Here is a 23,675-nt window from a genome sequence, read left to right on the forward strand (position 1 = left end):
ACAAATGCAAGTCTGACAGGTTGGGGAGCTGTTTGGGGGTCTCTGACAGCACAAGGGGTTTGGGAATCTCAGGAGGTGAGATTACCAATCAACATTTTGGAACTCTGTGGAATTTTCAGAGCTCTTCAGTCATGGCCTCTTCTAAAGAGAGAGTCGTTCATTTGTTTTCAGATGGACAATGTCACAACCGTGGCATATGTCAATCATCAAGGAGGGACTCACAGTCCTCTGGCTATGAAAGAAGTATCTCGGATACTTGTATGGGCGGAATCCAGCTCCTGTGTAATTTCTGCGGTTCACATCCCAGGTGTAGACAATTGGGAAGCAGATTATCTCAGTCGCCAGACGTTACATACGGGCGAATGCTCTCTTCACCCAGAGGTATTTCTTCAGATTGTTCAAATCTGGGGACTTCCAGAAATAGATCTGATGGCCTCTCACCTAAACAAGAAACTTTCCAGGTATCTGTCCAAATCCAGGGATCCTCAGGCGGAAGCAGTGGACGCGTTGTCGCTTCCTTGGATTTTTCAACCTGCTTATATCTTTCCGCCTCTAGTTCTTCTTCCAAAAGTGATTTCCAAAATTCTAATGGAACGTTCGTTTGTATTGCTGGTGGCTCCAGCATGGCCTCACAGGTTTTGGTATGCGGATCTCGTTCGGATGGCAAGTTGCCAACCTTGGACACTTCCGTTAATGCCAGACCTTCTATCTCAAGGCCCATTTTTCCATCAGGATCTCAAATCATTAAATTTGAAGGTATGGAGATTGAACACTTGATTCTTAGTCATAGGGGTTTCTCTGACTCAGTGATTAATACTATGTTACAGGCTCGTAAATCTGTGTCTAGAAAGATTTATTACCGAGTCTGGAAGACTTGTATTTCTTGGTGTTCTTCTCATAAATTCTCTTGGCATTCTTTTAGAATTCCTAGAATTTTACAGTTTCTTCAGGATGGTTTGGATAAGGGTTTGTCTGCAAGCTCTTTGAAAGGTCAAATCTCTGCTCTTTCTGTTCTTTTTCATAGAAAGATTGCTAATCATCCTGATATTCATTGTTTTGTACAGGCTTTGGTTCGTATCAAGCCTGTCATTAAGTCAATGTCTCCTCCTTGGAGTCTTAATTTGGTTCTGAGGGCTTTACAGGCTCCTCCGTTTGAACCTATGCATGCTCTGGATATTAAATTACTTTCTTAGAAAGGGTTGTTCCTTTTGGCCATCTCTTCTGCTAGAAGAGTTTCTGAGTTATCTGCTCTTTCTTGTGAATCTCCTTTTCTGATTTTTCATCAGGATAAGGCGGTGTTGCGGACTTCATTTAAATTTTTACCTAAGCTTGTGAATTCTAACAACATTAGTAGAGAAATTGTTGTCCCTTCATTGTGTCCTAATCCTAAGAATTCTCTGGAGAGATCTTTACATTCTTTGGATGTAGTAAGAGCTTTGAAATATTATGTTGAAACATAGATATTGACGGCAGATAAGAGCCATAGGCCCAGCAAGTCTGCCCGACCTTACCTAACAGTATAAACTTATCTAGTTCGTAGGATAGCCTTATGCTTGTCCCATGCATTTTTAAAGTCCCCCACAGTGTTTGTTGCTACTACCTCTTGAGGAAGTTTATTCCATAAATCAGTCACTCTTTCTGTAATGAAGTGCTTCCTCAAATTACTCCTGAATCTACTACATTTTAGCTTGAGCTCATGACCCCTTGTTCTTGAATTTTCCATTTTATGTAAAATACCCACAGCCTCAGTTTTACTAAACCCTTTAATGTACTTGAAAGTTGCTATCATATCACCTCTTTCCCTTCTCTCCTCTAAGCTATACATATTTAGGTCATTGAGCCTATCCTGGTAAGTTTTATTTTTTAGACTATGTACCATTTTGGTAGCCCTCCTTTGCACAGATTCAAGTTTGTTAAAATCCTTCTGAAGATATGGCCTCCAGAACTGCACACAATACTCAAGATGAGGCCTAACTAATGATCTATAAAGTGGCATAAGAACCTTACTATTTCTGCTGCAAATACCTCTACCAATACATCCAAGCATTCTGCTAGCCTTACTCGCTGCATTATTACATTGTTTACTAAGTTTTAAATCATCTGAAATAATAATTCCTAAGTTCTGTTCCTCATCTGTAACAGACAGTAAAGTGTCATTGAGTCTGTAATTAACATTTGGATTTTTCTTCCCTAAATGCATTATTTTACACTTTGCTGTGTTAAACTTTAGATCTCAGTCGTTTGTCCAATCCTCCAATTGTTGTATATCACTTCTCATTTTGTCTACCCCCCCTGGAACATCCACTCTGTTACAAATTTTGTATCATCTGCAAAGAGACATACTTTACCCTGTAGCCCTTTGCTGATATCGCAGATAAATATGTTAAACAAAACAGGCCCCAGAACTGACCCCTGAGGAACACCACTAGTAACAGCCCCCTCTGCTGAATGAACTCCATTTACTAAGACACTTTGTTTTCTGTCCTTAAGCCAGCATTCCACCCAGTTCACAATTTTTGAATCTAGACCATGGAGATATAGTTTGTGAATTAGTTTGTTTGGGACGGTGTCAAATGCTTTGCCGAAATCTAGATATGCTACATCAACTGCTCCACACTTGTCTAATACTTTTGTTACATAATCAAATAAGTCAATTAGATTAGTCTGACATGATCTCCCTCAAGTAAAACCATGCTGATTTTGGTCCTCTAAATTGTTTGTCTTTATGTAAGTCATAATTCTTTCTTTTAAGAGGCTTTCCATTAATTTCCCTACTACTGAAGTTAAACTAACTGGCCTGTAGTTGCCAGATTCTTCTCTACTGCCCTTTTTATGAAGAGGTATTCCATTTGCTATTCAGAAGCTACTAAAGCTATTTGCTATTCAGAAGCTACTAAAGGTTTTAGAAAGACTTCTAGTCTATTTGTTATCTTTTCTGGTTCCAGGAAAGGTCAGAAGGCTTCTGCCATTTCTTTGGCATCTTGGTTAAAGTCTTTGATTCATCATGCTTATGTAGAGTCGGGTAAGTCTCCGCCTCAAAGGATTACGGCTCATTCTACTAGGTCAGTTTCTACTTCATGGGCTTTTAGGAATGAAGCTTCTGTTGATCAGATTTGCAAATCAGCAACTTGGTCTTCTTTTCATACTTTTACTAAATTCTACCATTTTGATGTTTTTTCTTCTTCAGAAGCAGTTTTTGGTAGAAAAGTACTTCAGGCAGCTGTTTCAGTTTGATTCTTCTGCTTATGATTTCAGTTTTTTTCATTATTTGGATTAAAACTTTTGATTTGGGTTGTGGATTATTTTTTCAGCGGAATTGGCTGTCTTTATTTTATCCCTCCCTCTCTAGTGACTCTTGCGTGGAAGTTCCACATCTTGGGTATCTGCTATCCCATACGTCACTAGCTCATGGACTCTTGCTAATTACATGAAAGAAAACATAATTTATGTAAGAACTTACCTGATAAATTCATTTCTTTCATGTAATTAACAAGAGTCCATGAGCTAGTGACGTATGGGATATACATTCCTACCAGGAGGGGCAAAGTTTCCCAAACCTTAAAATGCCTATAAATACACCCCTCACCACACCCACAATTCAGTTTTACAAACTTTGCCTCCGATGGAGGTGGTGAAGTAAGTTTGTGCTAGATTCTACGTTGATATGCGCTCCGCAGCAAGTTGGAGCCCGGTTTTCCTCTCAGCGTGCAGTGAATGTCAGAGGGATGTGAGGAGAGTATTGCCTATTTGAATGCAGTGATCTCCTTCTAAGGGGTCTATTTCATAGGTTCTCTGTTATCGGTCGTAGAGATTCATCTCTTACCTCCCTTTTCAGATCGACGATATACTCTTATATATACCATTACCTCTGCTGATTCTCGTTTCAGTACTGGTTTGGCTATCTGCTATATGTAGATGAGTGTCCTGGGGTAAGTAAGTCTTATTTTCTGTGACACTCCTAGCTATGGTTGGGCACTTTGTTTATAAAGTTCTAAATATATGTATTCAAACATTTATTTGCCTTGACTCAGAATGTTCAACTTTCCTTATTTTCAGACAGTCAGTTTCATATTTGGGATAATGCATTTTAATTTAACATTTTTCTTACCTTAAAATTTGACTTTTTCCCTGTGGGCTGTTAGGCTCGCGGGGGCTGAAAATGCTTCATTTTATTGCGTCATTCTTGGCGCGGACTTTTTTGGCGCAAAAATTCTATTTCCGTTTCCGGCGTCATACGTGTCGCCGGAAGTTGCGTCATTCTTTGACGTTATTTTGCGCCAAAAATGTCGGCGTTCCGGATGTGGCGTCATTTTTGGCGCCAAAAAGCATTTAGGCGCCAAATAATGTGGGCGTCTTATTTGGCGCGAAAAAATATGGGCGTCACTTTTGTCTCCACATTATTTAAGTCTCATTTTTTATTGCTTCTGGTTGCTAGAAGCTTGTTCTTTGGCATTTTTTCCCATTCCTGAAACTGTCATTTAAGGAATTTGATCAATTTTGCTTTATATGTTGTTTTTTTCTTTTACATATTGCAAGATGTTCCACGTTGCAACTGAGTCAGAAGTTACTTCAGGAAAGTCACTGCACAGTACTGGAGCTACCAAGCTAAGTGTATCTGCTATAAACTTTTGGTATCTGTTTCTCCAGCTGTTATTTGTATTGCATGTCATGTCAAACTTATTAATGCAGATAAAATTTCCTTTAGTACTGTTACATTACCTGTTGCTGTTCCGTCAACATCTAATTTTCAGAGTGTTCCTGATAACATAAGAGATTTTATTTTTTAAATCCATTAAGAAGGCTATGTCTATTATTTCTCCTTCTAGTATACATAAAAGTCTTTTAAAACTTCTCTTTTTTCAGATGAATTTTTAAATGAACATCATCATTCTGATACTGATAATGGTTCTTCTGGTTCAGAGGTTTCTGTCTCAGAGGTTGATGCTGATAAATCTTTGTATTTGTTCAAGATGGAATTTATTCGTTCTTTACTTAAAGAAGTGTTATTTGCATTAGAAATAGAGGATTCTGGTCCTCTTGATTCTAAATGTAAACGTTTAAATAAGGTTTTTAAATCTCCTGTAGTTATTCCAGAAGTGTTTTATCTCCCTGATGCTATTTCTGAAGTAATTTCCAGGGAATGGAATAATTTGGGTAATTTATTTACTCCTTCTAGACGTTTAAGCAAATTATATCCTGTGCCATCTGACAGATTAGAGTTTTTTGAGACAAAAATCCCTAAGGTTATGGGGCTATCTCTTCTCCTGCTAATGTACTACTATTCCTACGGCAGATAGTACTTCATTTAAGGATCCTTTAGATAGGAAAATTGAATCCTTTCTAAGAAAAGCTTACTTATGTTCAGGTAATCTTCTTAGACCTGCTATATTTTTAGCGGATGTTGCTGCAGCTCCAACTTTTTGATTAGAAGCTTTAGAGCAACAAGTAACAGATCATAATTTTATAGCATTATTATTATTCTATAACATGCTAATAATTTTATTGGTGATACCATCTTTTGATATCATTAGAGTTGATGTCAGGTATATGTCTCTAGCTATTTTAGCTAGAGAAGCTTTATGGATTAAACTTGGAATGCTGACATGTCTTCTAAGTCATCTTTGCTTTCCCTTTCTTTCCAGGGTAAATAATCATTTTAGTTCCTTTCCTTACAAGGAACAAAAGCCTGATCCTTCATCCTCAGGAGCGGTATCAGTTTGGAAACTATTTCCAGTTTGGAATATATCCAAGCCTTATAGAAACCTATAGCCAGCTCCTAAGTACCTATGAAGGTGCGGCCCTTATTCCAGCTCAGCTGGTATGGGGCAGATTACGTTTTCTTCAAAGAAATTTGGATCAATTCCGTTCTTAATCTCTGGTTTCAGAAACATTGTTTCAGAAAGGTACAGAATTGGCTTCAAGTTAAGGCCTCCTGCTAAGAGATTCTTTTCTTTCCCGTGTCCCAGTTAACACAGCAAAGGCTCAGCATTTCTGTAATGTGTTTCAGATCTAGAGTTGGCTGGAGTATTTATGCCAGTTCCAGTTCTGGAACAGGGGCTGGGGTTTTATTTTATCTCTTCATTTGTACCAAAGAAGGTCAATTCCTTCAGACCAGTTCCGGATCTGTCATTATTGAATCGTTATGTTAGGATACCAACATTCAAGATGGTTACTGTAGGACTATCCTGCCTTTTGTTTAGCAAGGGCATTATATGTCTACAATAGATTTACAGGATGTGTATCTGCATATTCCGATTCATCCAGATCACTTTTAGTGTCTGAGATTCTCTTTTTAGACAAGCATTACCAGTTTTGTGGCTCTACCGTTTGGCCTAGCCTCAGTTCCAAGAATTTTTTTCAAAGGTTCTCGGTGCCCCTTTTTTCTGTAATCAGAGAATAGGGTTTTGGTATTTCCTTATTTGGACGATATCTTGGTACTTGCTCAGTCTTCTCATTTTCGAAGAATCTCATACGAATCGACTTGTGTTGTTTCTTCAATTTCATGGTTGGAGGATCAATTTACCATTCAGTTCATTGATTCCTCAGACAAGGGTAACCTTTTTAGGTTTCTAGATAAATTCAGTGTCTATGACTCTGTCCTTGTCAGACAAGAGAAGTTTAACATTGATATCAGCTTGTCAAAACCTTCAGTCACAATCATTCCCTTTGGTAGCCTTATGCATGGAAATGTTGGGTCTTAGGACTGCCGCATCAGATGCGATCTCCTTTGCTCGTTTTCACATGCGACCTCTTCAGCTCTGTATGCTGACCCAATGGTGCAGGGATTACTCAAAGATATCTCAATTAATATCTTTAAACCGATTTTACAACACTCTCTGACATGGTGGACAGATCACCATCGTTTAGTTCAGGGGGCTTCTTTGTTCTTCCGACCTGGACTATAATCTCAACAGATGCAAGTCTTACAGGTTGGGGAGCTGTGTGGGGGTATCTGACGGCACAAGGGGTTTGGGAATCTCAGGAGGTGAGATTTCCGATCAATATTTTGGAACTCCGTGCAATTTTCAGAGCTCTTCAGTCTTGGCCTCTTCTCAAGAGAGAGTTGTTCATTTGTTTTCAGATAGACAATGTCACAACTGTGGCATACATCAATCATCAAGGAGGGACTCACAGTCCTCTGGCTATGAAAGAAGTATCTCGAATTTTGGTTTGGGCGGAATCCAGCTCCTGTCTAATCTCTGCGGTTCATATCCCAGGTATGGACAATTGGAAAGCGGATTATCTCAGTCGCCAAACGTTGCATCCGGGCGAATGGTCTCTTCACCCAGAGGTATTTCTTCAGATTGTTCAAATGTGGGAACTTCCAGAAATAGATCTGATGGCTTCTCATCTAAACAAGAAACTTCCCAGGTATCTGTCCAGATCCCGGGATCCTCAGGCGGAGGCAGTGGATGCATTATCACTTCCTTGGAAGTATCATCCTGCCTATATCTTTCCGCCTCTAGTTCTTCTTCCAAGAGTAATCTCCAAGATTCTGAAGGAATGCTCGTTTGTTCTGCTGGTAGCTCCGGCATGGCCTCACAGGTTTTGGTATGCGGATCTTGTCCGGATGGCCTCTTGCCAACCGTGGACTCTTCCGTTAAGACCAGACCTTTTGTCTCAAGGTCCTTTTTTCCATCAGGATCTGAAATCCTTAAATTTAAAGGTATGGAGATTGAACGCTTGATTCTTGGTCAAAGAGGTTTCTCTGACTCTGTGATTAATACTATGTTACAGGCTCGTAAATCTGTATCCAGAGAGATATATTATAGAGTCTGGAAGACTTATATTTCTTGGTGTCTTTCTCATCATTTTTCTTGGCATTCTTTTAGAATACCGAGAATATTACAGTTTCTTCAGGATGGTTTAGATAAGGGTTTGTCCGCAAGTTCCTTGAAAGGTCAAATCTCTGCTCTTTCTGTTCTTTTTCACAGACAGATTGCTATTCTTCCTGATATTCATTGTTTTGTACAAGCTTTGGTTCGTATAAAGCCTGTCATTAAGTCAATTTCTCCTCCTTGGAGTTTGAATTTGGTTCTGGGGGCTCTTCAAGCTCCTCCATTTGAACCTATGCATTCATTGGATATTAAATTACTTTCTTGGAAAGTTTTGTTCCTTTTGGCCATATCTTCTGCCAGAAGAGTTTCTGAATTATCTGCTCTTTCTTGTGAGTCTCCTTTTCTGATTTTTCATCAGGATAAGGCGGTGTTGCGAACTTCTTTTGAATTTTTACCTAAGTTGTGAATTCCAACAACATTAGTAGAGACATTGTGGTTCCTTCATTATGTCTTAATCCTAAGAATTCTAAGGAGAAATCGTTGCATTCTTTGGATGTTATTAGAGCTTTGAAATATTATGTTGAAGCTACTAAGTCTTTCCGAAAGACTTCAAGTTTATTTGTTATCTTTTCCGGTTTTAGAAAGGCCAGAAAACTTCTGCCATTTCTTTGGCATCTTGGTTGAAATCTTTAATTCATCTTGCCTATGTTGAGTCGGGTAAGACTCCGCCTCATAGGATTACAGCTCATTCTACTAGGTCAGTTTTCTACTTCCTGGGCGTTTAGGAATGAAGCTTCGGTTGATCAGATTTGCAAAGCGGCAACTTGGTCCTCTTTGCATACTTTTACCAAATTCTACCATTTTGTTGTATTTTCTTCTTCTGAAGCAGTTTTTGGTAGAAAAGTACTTCAGGCAGCGTTTTCAGTTTGAATCTTCTGCTTATGTTTTTTCATTAAACTTTATTTTGGGTGTGGATTATTTTCAGCAGGAATTGGCTGTCTTTATTTTATCCCTCCCTCTCTAGTGACTCTTGTGTGGAAAGATCCACTTCTTGGGTAGTCATTATCCCATACGTCACTAGCTCATGGACTCTTGCTAATTACATGAAAGAAAACATAATTTATGTAAGAACTTACCTGATAAATTCATTTCTTTCATATTAGCAAGAGTCCATGAGGCCCGCCCTTTTTTTGTGGTGGTTATGATTTTTTTGTATAAAGCACAATTATTCCAATTCCTTATTTTATATGCTTTCGCACTTTTTTCTTATCACCCCACTTCTTGGCTATTCGTTAAACTGAATTGTGGGTGTGGTGAGGGGTGTATTTATAGGCATTTTAAGGTTTGGGAAACTTTGCCCCTCCTGGTAGGAATGTATATCCCATACGTCACTAGCTCATGGACTCTTGCTAATATGAAAGAAATGAATTTATCAGGTAAGTTCTTACATAAATTATGTTTTTTGTGGTGGTTATGATTTTTTTCTATAAAGCACAATTATTCCAATTCCTTATTTTTGATGCTTTCGCTCCTTTCTTATCACCCCACTTCTTGGCTATTCGTTAAACTGAATTGTGGGTGTGGTGAGGGGTGTATTTGTAGGCATTTTGAGGTTTGGGAAACTTTGCCCCTCCTGGTAGGAATGTATATCCCATACGTCACTAGCTCATGGACTCTTGCTAATATGAAAGAAATGAATTTATCAGGTAAGTTCTTACATAAATTATGTTTCTCTTGTTATGTGTATTCAGTCCACGGATCATCCATTACTTATGGAATATATTCTCTTCCCAACAGGAAATTGCAAGAGGATCAACCAAGCAGAGATGCTACATAGCTCCTCCCCTCACATGTCATATTCAGTCATTCTCTTGCAACTTAAAAGATAGGACGTTGTGAGAGGTCTGTGGTGTTTTTATACTTAGTTTATTTCTTCAATCAAAAGTTTGTTATTTTAAAATGACACCGGAGTGTGTTGTTTATTCTCAGGCAGTATTTGGAAGAAGAATCTGCCTGCGTTTTCTATGAACTTAGCGGCAGTAACTAAGATCCACTGGCTGTTCTCGCATATTCTGAGGAGTGAGGTAACTTTCAGAAAGGGAATAGCGTGCGGGGAACCCTGCAAACAAGGTATGTGCAGTAAATTATTTTTCTAAGGAATGGAATTGACTAAGAAAATACTGCTGATACCGATGTAATGTAAGTAAAAGCCTTTAATACAGTGAGAGCGACTGTTAGCAGGCTGGTTTAAATATATACACTAAAGTAATTTTCTAAGGAATGGAATTTGACTGAGAAAATGCTATTAATACTAAGTGATGTTATAAGCCTTAAATGCAGTAGGAAGACTGGTATCAGGCTTATCAATAGATATACATGCTCCTTAAAAAAGGGATGTTTTAAAACGATTTTACTGGCATGTTTAATCGTTTTGTGAGGTACATTGGTGATAAAACTTGTTGGGGCATAAAATTTTTCCACATGGCTGACAATATTTCTGCATAGAAACAGTTAACTGAAACTCCCAATATTGTAATATTGAGTAGGAGGGGCCTATTTTAGCGCTCTTTTGACGAAGTAAAAAATTCAGGCTCTGTCTTCCTGCTTCCTTCTGCTTGACCCGGGTCATCTCCAGACAGCTTAAGGGACTTCAAAAGTCATTTTGAGGGAGGTAATCAGTCACAGCAGACCTGTGACAGTGGTTTTTTGACTGTATTAAAAAATACATAATTATAAAAAGCGTTTGGATTTTAAGGGGTTAATCATCCATTTGCAAGTGGGTGCAATGCTCTGCTAACTTAATACATTTACTGTGAAAATTTGTTTGCTATAACTGATTTGGTTCATTGTTATTTCAACTGTGACAGTTTTCTGTGCTTCTTAAAGGCACAGTAGCGTTTTTCTTTATTACTTGTAAAATTATTTACAGTGTTTTCCAAGTCTGCTAGTCTTATTGCTAGTCTGTTTAAACATGTCTGACACAGATGAATCTGTTTGTTCACTATGTTTAAAGGCCACTGTGGAGCCCCACAGAAACATGTGTACTAAATGTATTGATTTCACTTTAAATAATAAAGGTCAGTCTTTATCTATAAAGGAATTATCACCAGACAACGAGGGGGAAGTTATGCCGACTAACTCTCCTCACGTGTCAGTACCTTCGCCTCCCGCTCAGGAGGCGCGTGATATTGTGGCGCCAAGTGCATCAGGGACGGCCATACAAATCACCTTACAAGACATGGCTAATATTATGAATAATACCCTGACAGAAGTATTATCTAAATTGCCAGAATTAAGAGGCAAGCGCGATTGCTCTAGGGTAAGAATAGAGCGCGCTGGTGCTACAAGAGCCATGTCCGATACTGCGTCACAGTTTGCAGAACATGAGGACGGAGAGCTTCATTCTGTAGGTGACGGATCTGGTGTGTACCGACGTTTTTCCTATACCTAAAAGGCTTACAGAAATTATTAGCAAGGAGTGGGATAGACCTGGTGTGCCCTTTTCCCCACCTCCTATATTTAGAAAAATGTTTCCAATAGACGCCACTACACGGGACTTATGGCAGACGGTCCCTAAGGTGGAGGGAGCAGTTTCTACTTTAGCTAAGCGTACCACTCCCGGTGGAAGATAGTTGTGCTTTTTCGGATCCAATGGATAAAAAATTGGAGGGTTACCTTAAGAAAATGTTTGTTCAACAAGGTTTTATCTTACAGCCCCTTGCATGCATTGCGCCTGCCACTGCTGCTGCGGCATTCTGGTTTGAGTCTCTAGAAGAGGCCATTCACTCAGCTCCATTGGATGAAATTATGGACAAGCTTAAAGCACTTAAGCTAGCTAATGCATTTGTTTCTGATGCCATTGTACATCTAACTAAACTAACGGCTAAGAATTCCAGTTTTGCCATTCAAGCGCGCAGAGCGTTATGGCTTAAATCCTGGTCAGCTGATGTGACTTCTAAATCTAAATTACTTAATATTCCTTTCAAGGGGCAAACCTTATTCGGGCCCGGCTTGAAAGAAATTATCGCTGACATTACGGGAGGTAAGGGTCATACCCTTCCTCAGGACAAGGCCAAATCAAAGGCCAAACAGTCTAATTTTCGTGCCTTTCGAAACTTCAAGGCAGGAGCAACGTCAACTTCCTCCGCCCCAAAACAGGAAGGAACCGTTGCTCGTTACAGACAGGCCTGGAAAACTAACCAGTCCTGGAATAAGGGCAAGCAGGCCAGAAAACCTGCTACTTGCCCCTAAGACAGCATGAAGGGATGGCCCCCTATCCGGAAACGGATCTAGTGGGGGGCAGACTTTCTCTCTTCGCCCAGGCGTGGGCAAGAGATGTCCAGGATCCCTGGGCATTGGAGATCATATCTCAGGGATATCTTCTGGACTTCAAGGCTTCTCCTCCTCTAGGGAGATTTCATCTTTCAAGGTTATCAGAAAACCAAATAAAGAAAGAGGCATTCCTATGTTGCGTACAAGACCTCCTAGTAATGGGAGTGATCCACCCAGTTCCGCGGACGGAACATGGACAGGGATTTTATTCAAATCTGTTCGTGATTCCCAAGAAAGAGAGTACCTTCAGGCCAATTTTGGACCTAAAGATTTTAAACAAATTCCTAAGAGTTCCATCATTCAAAATGGAAACTATTCGGACTATCCTACCCATGATCCAAGAGGGTCAGTACATGACCACGGTGGATTTAAAGGATGCCTACCTTCACATACCGATTCACAAAGATCATCATCGGTTCCTAAGATTTGCCTTCCTAGACAGGCATTACCAGTTTGTAGCTCTTCCCTTCGGGTTGGCTACGGCCCCGAGAATCTTTACAAAGGTGCTGGGCTCTCTTCTGGCGGTACTAAGACCGCAAGGCATAGCGGTGGCTCCGTATCTAGACGACATCCTGATACAGACGACAAGCTTGCAAATTGCCAAGTCTCATACAGAGATAGTTCTGGCATTTCTAAGGTCGCATGGGTGGAAGGTGAACGTGGAAAAGAGTTCTCTATCACCACTCACAAGAGTCTCCTTCCTAGGGACTCTGATAGATTCTGTAAAAATGAAAATTTACCTGACGGAGGCCAGGTTATCAAAACTCTTAAATGCTTGCCGGGTCCTTTATTCCATTCCACGCCCGTCAGTGGCTCAGTGCATGGAAGTAATCTGCTTAATGGTAGCGGCAATGGACATAGTGCCATTTGCGCGCCTGCATCTCAGACCGCTGCAATTATGCATGCTAAGTCAGTGGAATGGGGATTACTCAGATTTGTCCCCTCTACTAAATCTGGATCAAGAGACCAGAGATTCTCTTCTCTGGTGGTTATCTCGGGTCCATCTGTCCAGGGGCATGACCTTTCGCAGGCCAGATTGGACGATTGTAACAACAGATGCCAGCCTCCTAGGCTGGGGCGCAGTCTGGAATTCCCTGAAGGCTCAGGGATCCTGGACTCAGGAGGAGAAACTCCTCCCAATAAATATTCTGGAGCTAAGGGCAATATTCAACGCTCTTCTAGCTTGGCCTCAGCTAGCAACACTGAGGTTCATCAGATTTCAGTCGGACAACATCACGACTGTGGCTTATATCAACCATCAAGGGGGAACCAGGAGCTCCCTAGCGATGTTGGAAGTCTCAAAGATAATTCGCTGGGCAGAGTCTCATTCTTGCCACTTGTCAGCGATCCACATCCCAGGAGTGGAGAACTGGGAGGCGGACTTTCTAAGTTGTCAGACTTTTCATCCGGGGGAGTGGGAACTCCATCCGGAGGTATTTGCTCAACTGGTCCATCGTTGGGGCAAACCAGAACTGGATCTCATGGCGTCTCGCCAGAACGCCAAACTTCCTCTTTACGGTTTCAGGTCCAGGGACCCGGGAGCGAAGCTGATAGATGCTCTAGCAGCTCCTTGGTTTTTCAACATGGCTTATGTGTTTCCACTGTTTCCTCTGCTCCCTCGACTGATTGCCAAGATCAAACAGGAGAGAGCATCGGTGATTCTGACAGCGCCTGCGTGGCCACGCAGGACCTGGTATGCAGACCTAGTGGTCATGTCGTCCTGTCCTCCATGGACTCTACCTTTGAGGAAAGACCTTCTAATACAAGGTCCCTTCAATCATCCAAATCTAATTTCTCTGAGGCTGACTGCGTGGAGATTGAACGCTTGATCCTATCAAAGCGTGGCTTCTCCGAGTCAGTTATTGATACTTTGATACAGGCACGAAAGCCTGTTACCAGAAAAATTTACCATAAGATATGGCGTAAATACCTGTATTGGTGCGAATCCAAGAGTTACTCGTGGAGTAAGGTTAGGATTCCGAGGATATTGTCTTTTCTCCAAGAGGGCTTGGAAAAAGGCTTATCAGCTAGTTCTTTAAAGGGACAGATTTCTGCTCTGTCTATTCTTTTGCACAAGTGTCTGGCAGAAGTACCAGACGTCCAGGCCTTTTGTCAAGCTTTAGCTAGGATTAAGTCTGTATTTAAAGCTGTTGCTCCTCCGTGGAGCTTAAACTTGGTTCTTAAAGTTCTTCAAGGAGTTCCGTTTGAACCCCTTCATTCAGTTGATATTAAACTTTTATCTTGGAAAGTTCTATTTTTGATGGCTATTTCCTCGGCTCGAAGAGTCTCGGAATTGTCTGCCTTACACTGTGATTCTCCTTATCTGATTTTCCATTCAGACAAGGTAGTTCTGCGTTCTAAACCTGGGTTTTTACCTAAGGTAGTCTCTAACAGGAATATCAATCAGGAGATTGTTGTTCCGTCATTATGTCCTAATCCTTCTTCAAGGAAGGAACGACTTTTGCATAATCTGGACGTAGTCCGTGCCCTGAAATTCTATTTACAGGCAACTAAAGATTTTCGTCAAACTTCTTCCCTGTTTGTCGTTTACTCTGGACAGAGGAGAGGTCAAAAAGCTTCGGCAACCTCTCTCTCCTTTTGGCTTCGTAGCATAATACGTTTAGCCTATGAGACTGCTGGACAGCAGCCTCCTGAAAGAATTACAGCTCATTCCACTAGAGCTGTGGCTTCCACCTGGGCCTTTAAGAATGAGGCCTCTGTTGAACAGATTTGCAAGGCTGCGACTTGGTCTTCGCTTCACACTTTTTCAAAATTTTACAAATTTGACACTTTTGCTTCTTCGGAGGCTGTTTTTGGGAGAAAGGTTCTATAGGCAGTGGTTCCTTCCGTTTAAGTGCCTGCCTTGTCCCTCCCATCATCCGTGTACTTAGCTTTGGTATTGGTATCCCATAAGTAATGGATGATCCGTGGACTGGATACACTTAACAAGAGAAATCATAATTTATGCTTACCTGATAAATTTATTTCTCTTGTAGTGTATTCAGTCCACGGCCCGCCCTGTCTTTTTAAGGCAGATCTAAATTTTAATTAATGCTTCAGTCACCACTGCACCCTATGGTTCCTCCTTTCTCGTCTTGTTTTGGTCGAATGACTGAATATGACATGTGAGGGGAGGAGCTATGTAGCAGCTCTGCTTGGGTGATCCTCTTGCAATTTCCTGTTGGGAAGAGAATATATTCCATAAGTAATGGATGATCCGTGGACTGAATACACTACAAGAGAAATAAATTTATCAGGTAAGCATAAATTATGTTTTTTCTTGCATAGTTATGGCAGCCGGTCTTTTGGTCACGTCCACGAATAGGAGGGGTTGTTCGCTGAGGCGGAAATTAAGTTGCATGCTTTTCCGGAGCTCTGCTTGTGTTCCGGTCTGTTTGGAGGTTGCTTGTGGTGTTGTCGGTTAAAATGCCTTGTGTTTTTCTTTGCGCTGCAGTTTTTTTCTAGTCCTGATCATTGGGGGTATCATTCTGGTTTTGCAGGAGGTCAGGTAGGCTCCCAGCAGGGTCTGTGAAGGGTCAGAGGCTGCCTGGAGGGTTTAGGTTTTTTTTTTTTGCACTAAAAAATTTGTCCTTTTAAAATTTAAAGGGACAGTAACGTTTTTTTATTTTTGGTAATCTAATTTGATTTATTTTTGTGAAAGATGGATCAAGAGTCCTTGCAAGAGGATACATGTAGCTTATGCTTTGACTCTGTGGAACCTCCAATCCCTTTTTGTTCATCATGTATTGATAGGTCATTACATTATAGGGATAGACTTTTTGAATCTGAGCCATCATTAGCTAAGGCGGATGATGATCAGGGGTCTTCTGTCCAGGATATGCTGCAGCTTTCTCCTCAAACGTCCCATCCTGTAGTGTCTACTCATGCAGTGCCCAAGGTTTCATCTGTTACTCCAGTTGAGGTTTCCTTGCAGGAGATTGCTACCCAGATATCCTCCGCGGTAACTGATGTTCTGGTGGGGAAGCGTAAAAGGAGATTTAAGGATTCAGGGAGTAAGGTGTCTGAATCAGGTGTGGCTATATTGAATAGTTCTCATAGATCTGAGGGGGAGGACTCTTCAGTAGCCTCTGAGGTGGAAATCTCTGACTGGCTGATGCTGAATTGGTAACTTTCAGGTTTAAGCTTGAGCACCTCCGGGTGCTGCTCAAGGAAGTTTTAGCTACTTTGGATGACTCTGATGCCCGGTTGTAGTCACTCCTAAGAAATCTAGTGAGCTATAACTATTTTGATGTTCCGTCAGCGGTCGAGGTTTTTTCCTGTTCCAGATCGTGCTTCTGAGATTATTGCACGGGAGTGGGTGAAGCCTGGGATTCCTTTTTCCCCTTCTCCTATTTTTACGAAAATGTTTCCAATTGCTGATTCTGTTAAGGAGTCTTGGCAGACAGTTCCTAAGGACGAAGGAACTATTTCCACTTTAGCTAAGAGGACTGCTATTCCCATAGAGGATAGCTGTTCTTTTAGGGATCCTATGGATATGAAGTTGGAGGCGTTGCTTCAAAAGATGTATGTTCACCAGGGGTTGCAATGGCAGCCTGCGGTGTGTATTGCTACTATCACTAGTGCGGCAGTATATTGGTTTGATGTGTTGCCTGATTTTCAGGCAGATACGCCTCTTGAGGAAATTTTGGATAGAAGGGGTCTTAAGTTGGCTTATTCCTTTATCACGGATGCTTCTTTGCAGGTCATCAAGCTGGGAGCAAAGATATCTGGCTTTGCTGTTTTGGCTCGCAGGGCTTTGTGTTTGAAGTCTTGGTCTGCGGATGTGTCTTCTAAGTCTAAGCTTTTGTCTATTCCTTACAAGGGTAAGACCTTGTTTGGGCCGGGCCTAGCTGAGATTATTTCAGATATTACGGAAGGAAAGGGTCATTCCCTTCCACAGAATAAGAGAAATAAGTTGAAGGGTCGTCAGAGTAAGTTTCGTTCCTTTCGTAACTTTGCAGGCATGCCTTCCCCTTCTTCTTCCAAGCAGGAACAGCCCAAGTCCTCCTGGAAGCCCAATCATTCTTGGAGCATGGGGAAGCAATCTAAGAAGCCCGTCTCTGACTCAGAGTCAGCATGAAGAGTCTGCCTCCTGCCCGGGAGCGGATCTTGTGGGGAGCAGACTTTCCTTTTTTGCTCAGACTTGGGTTCAGGATGTTCCAGATCCCTGGGCGGTGGACGTGGTATCCCACGGATACAAGTTGGAGTTCAAAAGTTTTCCTCCATGGGGCAGGTTTCACCTTTCAAGATTATCTGTAGACCAGATAAAAAGAGAGGCGTTCTTACGTTGTGTCCAGAATATTTCTGATCTGGGACTGATAGTTCCTGTTCCAATTCAAGAAAAAGGGTCTGGGTTTTCATTCCAACCTGTTCGTGGTTCCCAAAAAGGAGGGTACTTTCAGGCCTATTCTGGATTTCAAAGGTGTAAACAAATTCCTCAGAGTTCCATCGTTGAAAATGGATACTATCCGTTCCATTCTTCCTTTGGTTCAGGAGGGTCAGTTCATGACTACTGTGGATTTAAAAGATGCGTATCTGCATATTCCCATCCACAAGGACCATCACAAGTTTATAAGGTTTCGCGTTTCTAGACAAACTTTCAGTTTGTGGCCTTTCCTTTTGGTCTTGCAACGGCTCCCAGATTTTTCTTGAAGGTCCTGGGAGCGTCGTTGGTGGCGCTCAGGTTGCGGGGTGTTGCAGTGGCGCCTTATCTGGATGATATTCTGGTTCAGGTGTCATATTTTCAACAAGCAAACTCCCACACAGAGTTGTTGTTGTCTTTTCTGCGCTCCCACGGATGGAAGATGAATTTAGGAAAAAGTTAATTGGTTCCAGCTACAAGGATGGTATTCTTGGGAACCATTATAGATTCTCTAGAGATGAAGATCTTTTTGACAGAGGTCAGAAGAACAAAGATCTTCAATTCTTGTCTTGCCCTTCAGTCCTATCCTCAGCTGTCAGTGGCTCAGTGCATGGAGGTAATTGGTCTGATGATGTCAGCTATGGGCATCATTCCGTTTGCTCGGTTCCATCTCAGACTCTTGCAGTTATGCATGCTCAGTCAATGGAATGGGGATTATGCGGGTCTGTCTCCTCGAATTGTTCTGGTTCAAGCGACAACAGATTCTCTTCTGTGGTTGTTGCCTCAAGATCTTCTCTCTCAGGGAACCTGCTTTTGCAGACCTACCTGGGTAATAGTGACCACGGATGCCAGTCCCCTGGGATAGGGAGGTGTCTGTGGTTCGTTGAAGGCTCAGGGCCTATGGTCTCGGGAAGAGTCGATTCTTCTCATAAATATTCTAGGGCTGAGGGCAATCTTCAATGCTCTGTTGGCCTGGACTCAGCTAGCTTCAGCCCAGTTTATCAGATTTCAGTCGTACAATATAACGTCAGTGGCTTACATCAATCATTAGGGAGGAACTCGGAGTTCCTTGGCAAAGACAGAGGTAGCCAGGATTATTCAGTGGGCGGAGACTCACAACTGTTGTCTGTCTGCGATCCACATTCCTGGGGTGGACAATTGGAAGGCCGATTTTCTGAGCAGACAGACATTTCATCTGGGTGAGTGGGAACTCCATCCGGAGGTGTATTCCATCTTGATTCTCAGGTGTGGACAGCCGGAGTTGGATCTCATGGCATCTTGTCAAAATGAGCCAAGCTCCTGAGGTACGGGTCGAGGGATCCTCAGGCGGTATTGATAGATACTTTGGCAGTTCTTTGGGAGTTCAATCTGGCATATGGGTTTCCTCCGTTTGCTCTTCATCCTCGGGTAATTGCTTGAAATAGACAGGATCTGGTATGCAGATTTGGTGAAGATGTCATCTCTTCCACCTTGGAGACTCCATTGAGGAAGGACCTTCTACTTCAGGGACCTTTCCTTCATCCAAATCTCGTTTCTCTGAAGCTGACTGCTTGGAGATGGAACCCTTGATATTATCTAAGCGTGGGTTTTCCGAGTCGGTTATTAAATCTGTGCTTCATGCTCGCAAGCTTGTGACTAGAAAGATTTATTATAAGATATGGCGTAAATATCTTTATTGGTGTGAATCCAAAGGTTATTCTTGGAGTAGAGTTAGGATTCCTAGGATTTTGTCTTTTCTCCAGGTGGGTCTGGAGAAGGGTTTATCTGCAAGTACCTTGAAAGGACAAATTTCTGCTTTATTTTGTTGCACAAGCGTCTGGCCGATGTGCCAGATGTTCAGTCTTTTTGTCAGGCCTTGGTTAGAATCCGGCCTATGTTTAAGTTTGCTTCTCCTCCTTAATTTGGTTCTTACAGTTCTTCAACAGGCTCCGTTTGAGCCTATGCATTCTTTGGATATTAAAATGTTATCTTGGAAGGTTTTGTTTTTGGTTGCTATCTCTTTTCGGCTCGAAGAGTTTCTGAGCTTTCAGCACTGCAGTGTGATTCTCTTTACCTTATTTTTCATTCTGATAAGGTGGTCCTGTGTACTGCCTTAGGTTTCCTTCCCAAGGTTGTTTCAGATAAGAATATTAAAGGGACACTCAATCAAAATTAAACTTTCATTATTCAGATAGAGAATGCAATTTTAAACAACTTTCCAATTTACTTCCATTAACAAAATGTGCACTGTCTTTTTATATTTAAACTTTTTGAGTCACCAGCTCCTACTGAGCATGTGCAAGAATAAGCGTGTATGCATTTGTGAATGGCTGATTGCTGTCACATGGTACGTGTATGCATTTGTGATTGACTGATGGCTGTCACATGGTACAGGGGGAGTGGAAAGAGACATAACTTTTAAAATTCAGAATCAGAAAAAAAAATCTACTACTCATTTGAAGTTCAGACTGAGTGCTATTGCATTGTCTTGTTATCTTGCATTTGTTGATTATGCAAATCTACAGTGTTGACTGGTCCTTTAATCAAGAGATTGTTGTTCCTTCTTTGTGTCCTAATCCTTCTTCTCATAAGGAGCGTTTTTTGCACAACCTGGATGTGGTTCGTGCGTTGAAATATTATTTACAGGTGACTAAGTAGTTTCCCCAGTCTTCTTCTTTGTTTGTTGTTTTCTGTGGGAAGCGCAAGGGTCAGAAAGCTACGGCTACTTCTCTTACTTTTTGGCTGCGGAGTGTTATTCGCTTGGCATATGAGATTGCTGGACAGCAGCTTCCTGAGAAAATCACGGCTCATTCCACAAGGGCTGTTTCTTCTTCTTGGACCTTCAAAAATGAAGCTTCTGTGGAACAGATTTGCAAAGCTGCCACTTGGTCCTCTCTTCACACTTTTTAAACATTTTACTAGTTGGATACTTTTGCTTCGGCTGAGGCTTCTTTTGGGAGAAAGGTTCTTTAAGCAGTGGTGCCTTCCGTTTAGGTTACCTGTCTTGTCCCTCCCTTATCATCCGTGTCCTCTGGCTTGGGTATTGGTTCCCAAAAGTAATTAAGATGATCTGTGGACTCACCATGTCATTAGAAAGAAAAGGAAATTAATGCTTACCTGATAAATTTCTTTCTTTCTTGACACGGTGAGTCCACGGCCCACCCTGTATTTTTAAGACCGTTTATTTTTCTATAAACCTCAGGCACCTCTGCACCTTATGTTGCTGCCTTTCTCCTTTCCCTTTGGTCGAATGACTGGGGGTTGTGGGTAGGGGAGTGATATTTGACAGCTTTGCTGTGGTGCTCGTTTCCACCTGCTGGCCAGGAGTGATATTCCCAACAGTAATTAAGATGATCCGTGGACTCACTGTGTCAAGAAATAAATACATTTATCAGGTAAGCATAAATTTCCTTTTTGAAAACATTAAAAATGACTCAGTTGAGATGTTATTTATCAAGGTGTGAAAATAAATATATATATATATATATATATATACACACATACACAAACACACACACCTGGAACAGTATACATTGGGTCACATGCATTTTATAATGAAAATAGCCTCATCTTATCAGAGAGAGGGACTAGCTTGATTTTCTTTGTTTACACAGACAAGAAGATCGTGAACTGAAACAAAGAATGGAACGCCATAAACGACAATTAAGAGAGTTTCAAGATAGTAAAACTGATAGATTAAAAAGATTTGGCCAGAATATGCCCTCCTTTCTTGCCGCAATTGATGAGACCTATAGAAAGGGCCAATTTACAAAGAAACCCATTGGACCACTAGGTAAGTGCCTTTTGCATTTGTGACTTCATATATACATAGAAATTTTATTTCCTGGTTTAGCTGGGCTTGAATTGTAAAGGCAGATGCTTTTCTATTTCATAATGATGTTTGCTTAATATACTGGTATTGCCTCCACTTTAGCTCTCTCTTTCAATGAAAATTATTTAGTTTCAGAAAATCTCTTCAGATTGCATTATTGCCACATTATAAATATTCAACTAAGCTTATATTTGAGCTGGGAGTTTTCAGCACAACTTGTCCTTGAATTACTTTGCAAAGCTCCTTTGACATGATTTCAAAAAGGTATTTTACCTAATGTCCTCCTTTTATGGTTCAAACAGGTTCAATAGTAGGAACGCTAGTAAAATTATTAGCAGGCCCATACTAATACAAATAATGTTAGGTTTTAATTATTAAAAGAGAAATCAGCTTGCATCTCTGCCAGGCCTACCTTTTCAGTTAAACGTATGTCACAACAGTTAAGAAAATGTGCGTGAAAATGGTGTGCAAATGATCTTTATAGAAATGGCAATATCAGATACTGATTTAACAAAGACCTAAACAACTGATGTGTTTAAGTGTAAATAATGTATTGTTGAATGCTAAGTATCAACCGATTACAGTATTATGCTGTTTTTTAATAAATGTTAAAATATATAATATGAGGAAAGGGATAAGAGAGATTTTAATTTTGTGAGCTAGTGTAGAATACATGTGGACTGATCCTAAATGTGTAACCATAAAGGGGGAAATTTATCAAGCTAAGGCAGACAGGGGTGTACATGTCGCCGCAGCTCACCTCTGGCAGGCTGAATTCTCCTGGCAGAATTCAGCATTGCCCACCAGCTATTTCTTTTTAAAGACACAATGAGTCCACGGATCATCTTAATTACTAATGGGATATTCACCTCTTGGTCAGCAGGAGGAGGCAACGAGCACCACAGCAGAGCTGTTAAATAGCTCCTCCCTTCCCTCCCACTCCAGTCATTCTCTTTGCCTAAGTTAGCTATAGGAAGAGGTAAAGTGAGGTGTTAGATAAGATTCTTCAATCAAGAGTTTATTATTTTGAATGTAGTGCAATATTGTGCTGCTTTTTCTCCAACATTGGTGTGTCCGGTCCACTGCGTCATCCATTACTTGTGGGAATATTCTCTTCCCCAACAGGAAATGCCAAAGAGCACAGCAAAAGCTGCCCATATAGCCCCTCCTCAGGCTCCGCCCCCCAGTCATTCTTTTTGCCGCTCTGAACAAATAGCATCTCCACGGAGATGGTGAAGAGTATGTGGTGTTTAGTTGTAGTTTTTATTCTGCTATCAAGAGTTTGTTATTTTAAAATAGTGCCGGTTTGTACTATTTACTCTAAAACAGAAAGGGATGAAGAGTTCTGTTTAAAAGAGGAGTATGATTTTAGCAGCAGTAACTAAAATCAATTGCTGTTCCCACGCAGGACTGTTGAGCCCAGAGAACTTCAGTTGGGGGGAACAGTTTGCAGACTTTTCTGCTTAAGGTATGACTAGTCCATTTTCTAACAAGACTGTGTAATGCTAGAAGACTGTCATTTCCCCTCTTGGGGATCGGTAAGCCATTTTCTTAGACTCTTAACAGAATGAAGGCTTATTATGGGCTATACACTGGTTGACACTCTTGTGGGCTAAATCGATTGCTTTATTTAAGTTTTTTATGAAGTTTTAAGTGATTTCTAAAACTTTTATTGTTGGGGAACGTTTTTAGGCGCCAGGCAGTCGTTTAGACACCTTTCCAGTCAGGAAGGGCCTTTCACTATAGTAGGCAGAGCCTCATTTTCGCGCCATAATTGCGCAGTTTCTTTTGGATGCAGTGGAATGGGGACTATGCAGACTTGTCTCCACAGATTCAAGTAGACCAGGTGACCAGAGACTCACTCCGTTGGTGGTTGACTCAGAATCACCTGTCTCAGGGAATGAGTTTCCGCAGACCAGAGTGGGTCATTGTCACGACCGACGCCAGTCTATTAGGCTGGGGCGCGGTCTGGGATTCCCTGAAAGCTCAGGGTCTATGGTCTCGGGAAGAGTCTCTTCTTCCGATAAACATCCTGGAACTGAGAGCGATATTCAATGCTCTCCGGGCTTGGCCTCAACTAGCGAAGGCCGGATTCATAAGATTCCAGTCAGACAACATGACGACTGTAGCTTACATCAACCATCAGGGAGGAACAAAGAGTTCCTTGGCGATGAGAGAGGTATCCAAGATCATCAAATGGGCGGAGGATCACTCCTGCCATCTATCTGCAATTCACATCCCTGGAGTAGACAACTGGGAGGCGGATTATCTGAGTCGTCAGACTTTCCATCCGGGGGAGTGGGAACTCCACCCTGAGGTCTTTGCCCAGTTGACTCAATTATGGGGCATTCCAGACATGGATCTGATGGCGTCTCGTCAGAACTTCAAGGTT

The 23,675-nt window shown here is 41.4% G+C and overlaps 1 protein-coding gene across 1 annotated transcript in view; it reads left to right on the plus strand.

Annotated features, from left to right (window-relative positions):
• SMC6 (structural maintenance of chromosomes 6) overlaps nt 1-23,675 on the plus strand; it is an 869,177-nt gene that overhangs the window by 407,448 nt on the left and 438,054 nt on the right. Inside the window, 1 exon segment of the mRNA XM_053711237.1 lies at nt 21,066-21,244. Within this exon segment, the coding sequence (XP_053567212.1) occupies nt 21,066-21,244 (179 nt within the window).

The sequence above is a fragment of the Bombina bombina genome, chromosome 4, assembly GCF_027579735.1.
Source record: "Bombina bombina isolate aBomBom1 chromosome 4, aBomBom1.pri, whole genome shotgun sequence".
Classification (NCBI taxonomy): Eukaryota; Metazoa; Chordata; class Amphibia; order Anura; family Bombinatoridae; genus Bombina; species Bombina bombina.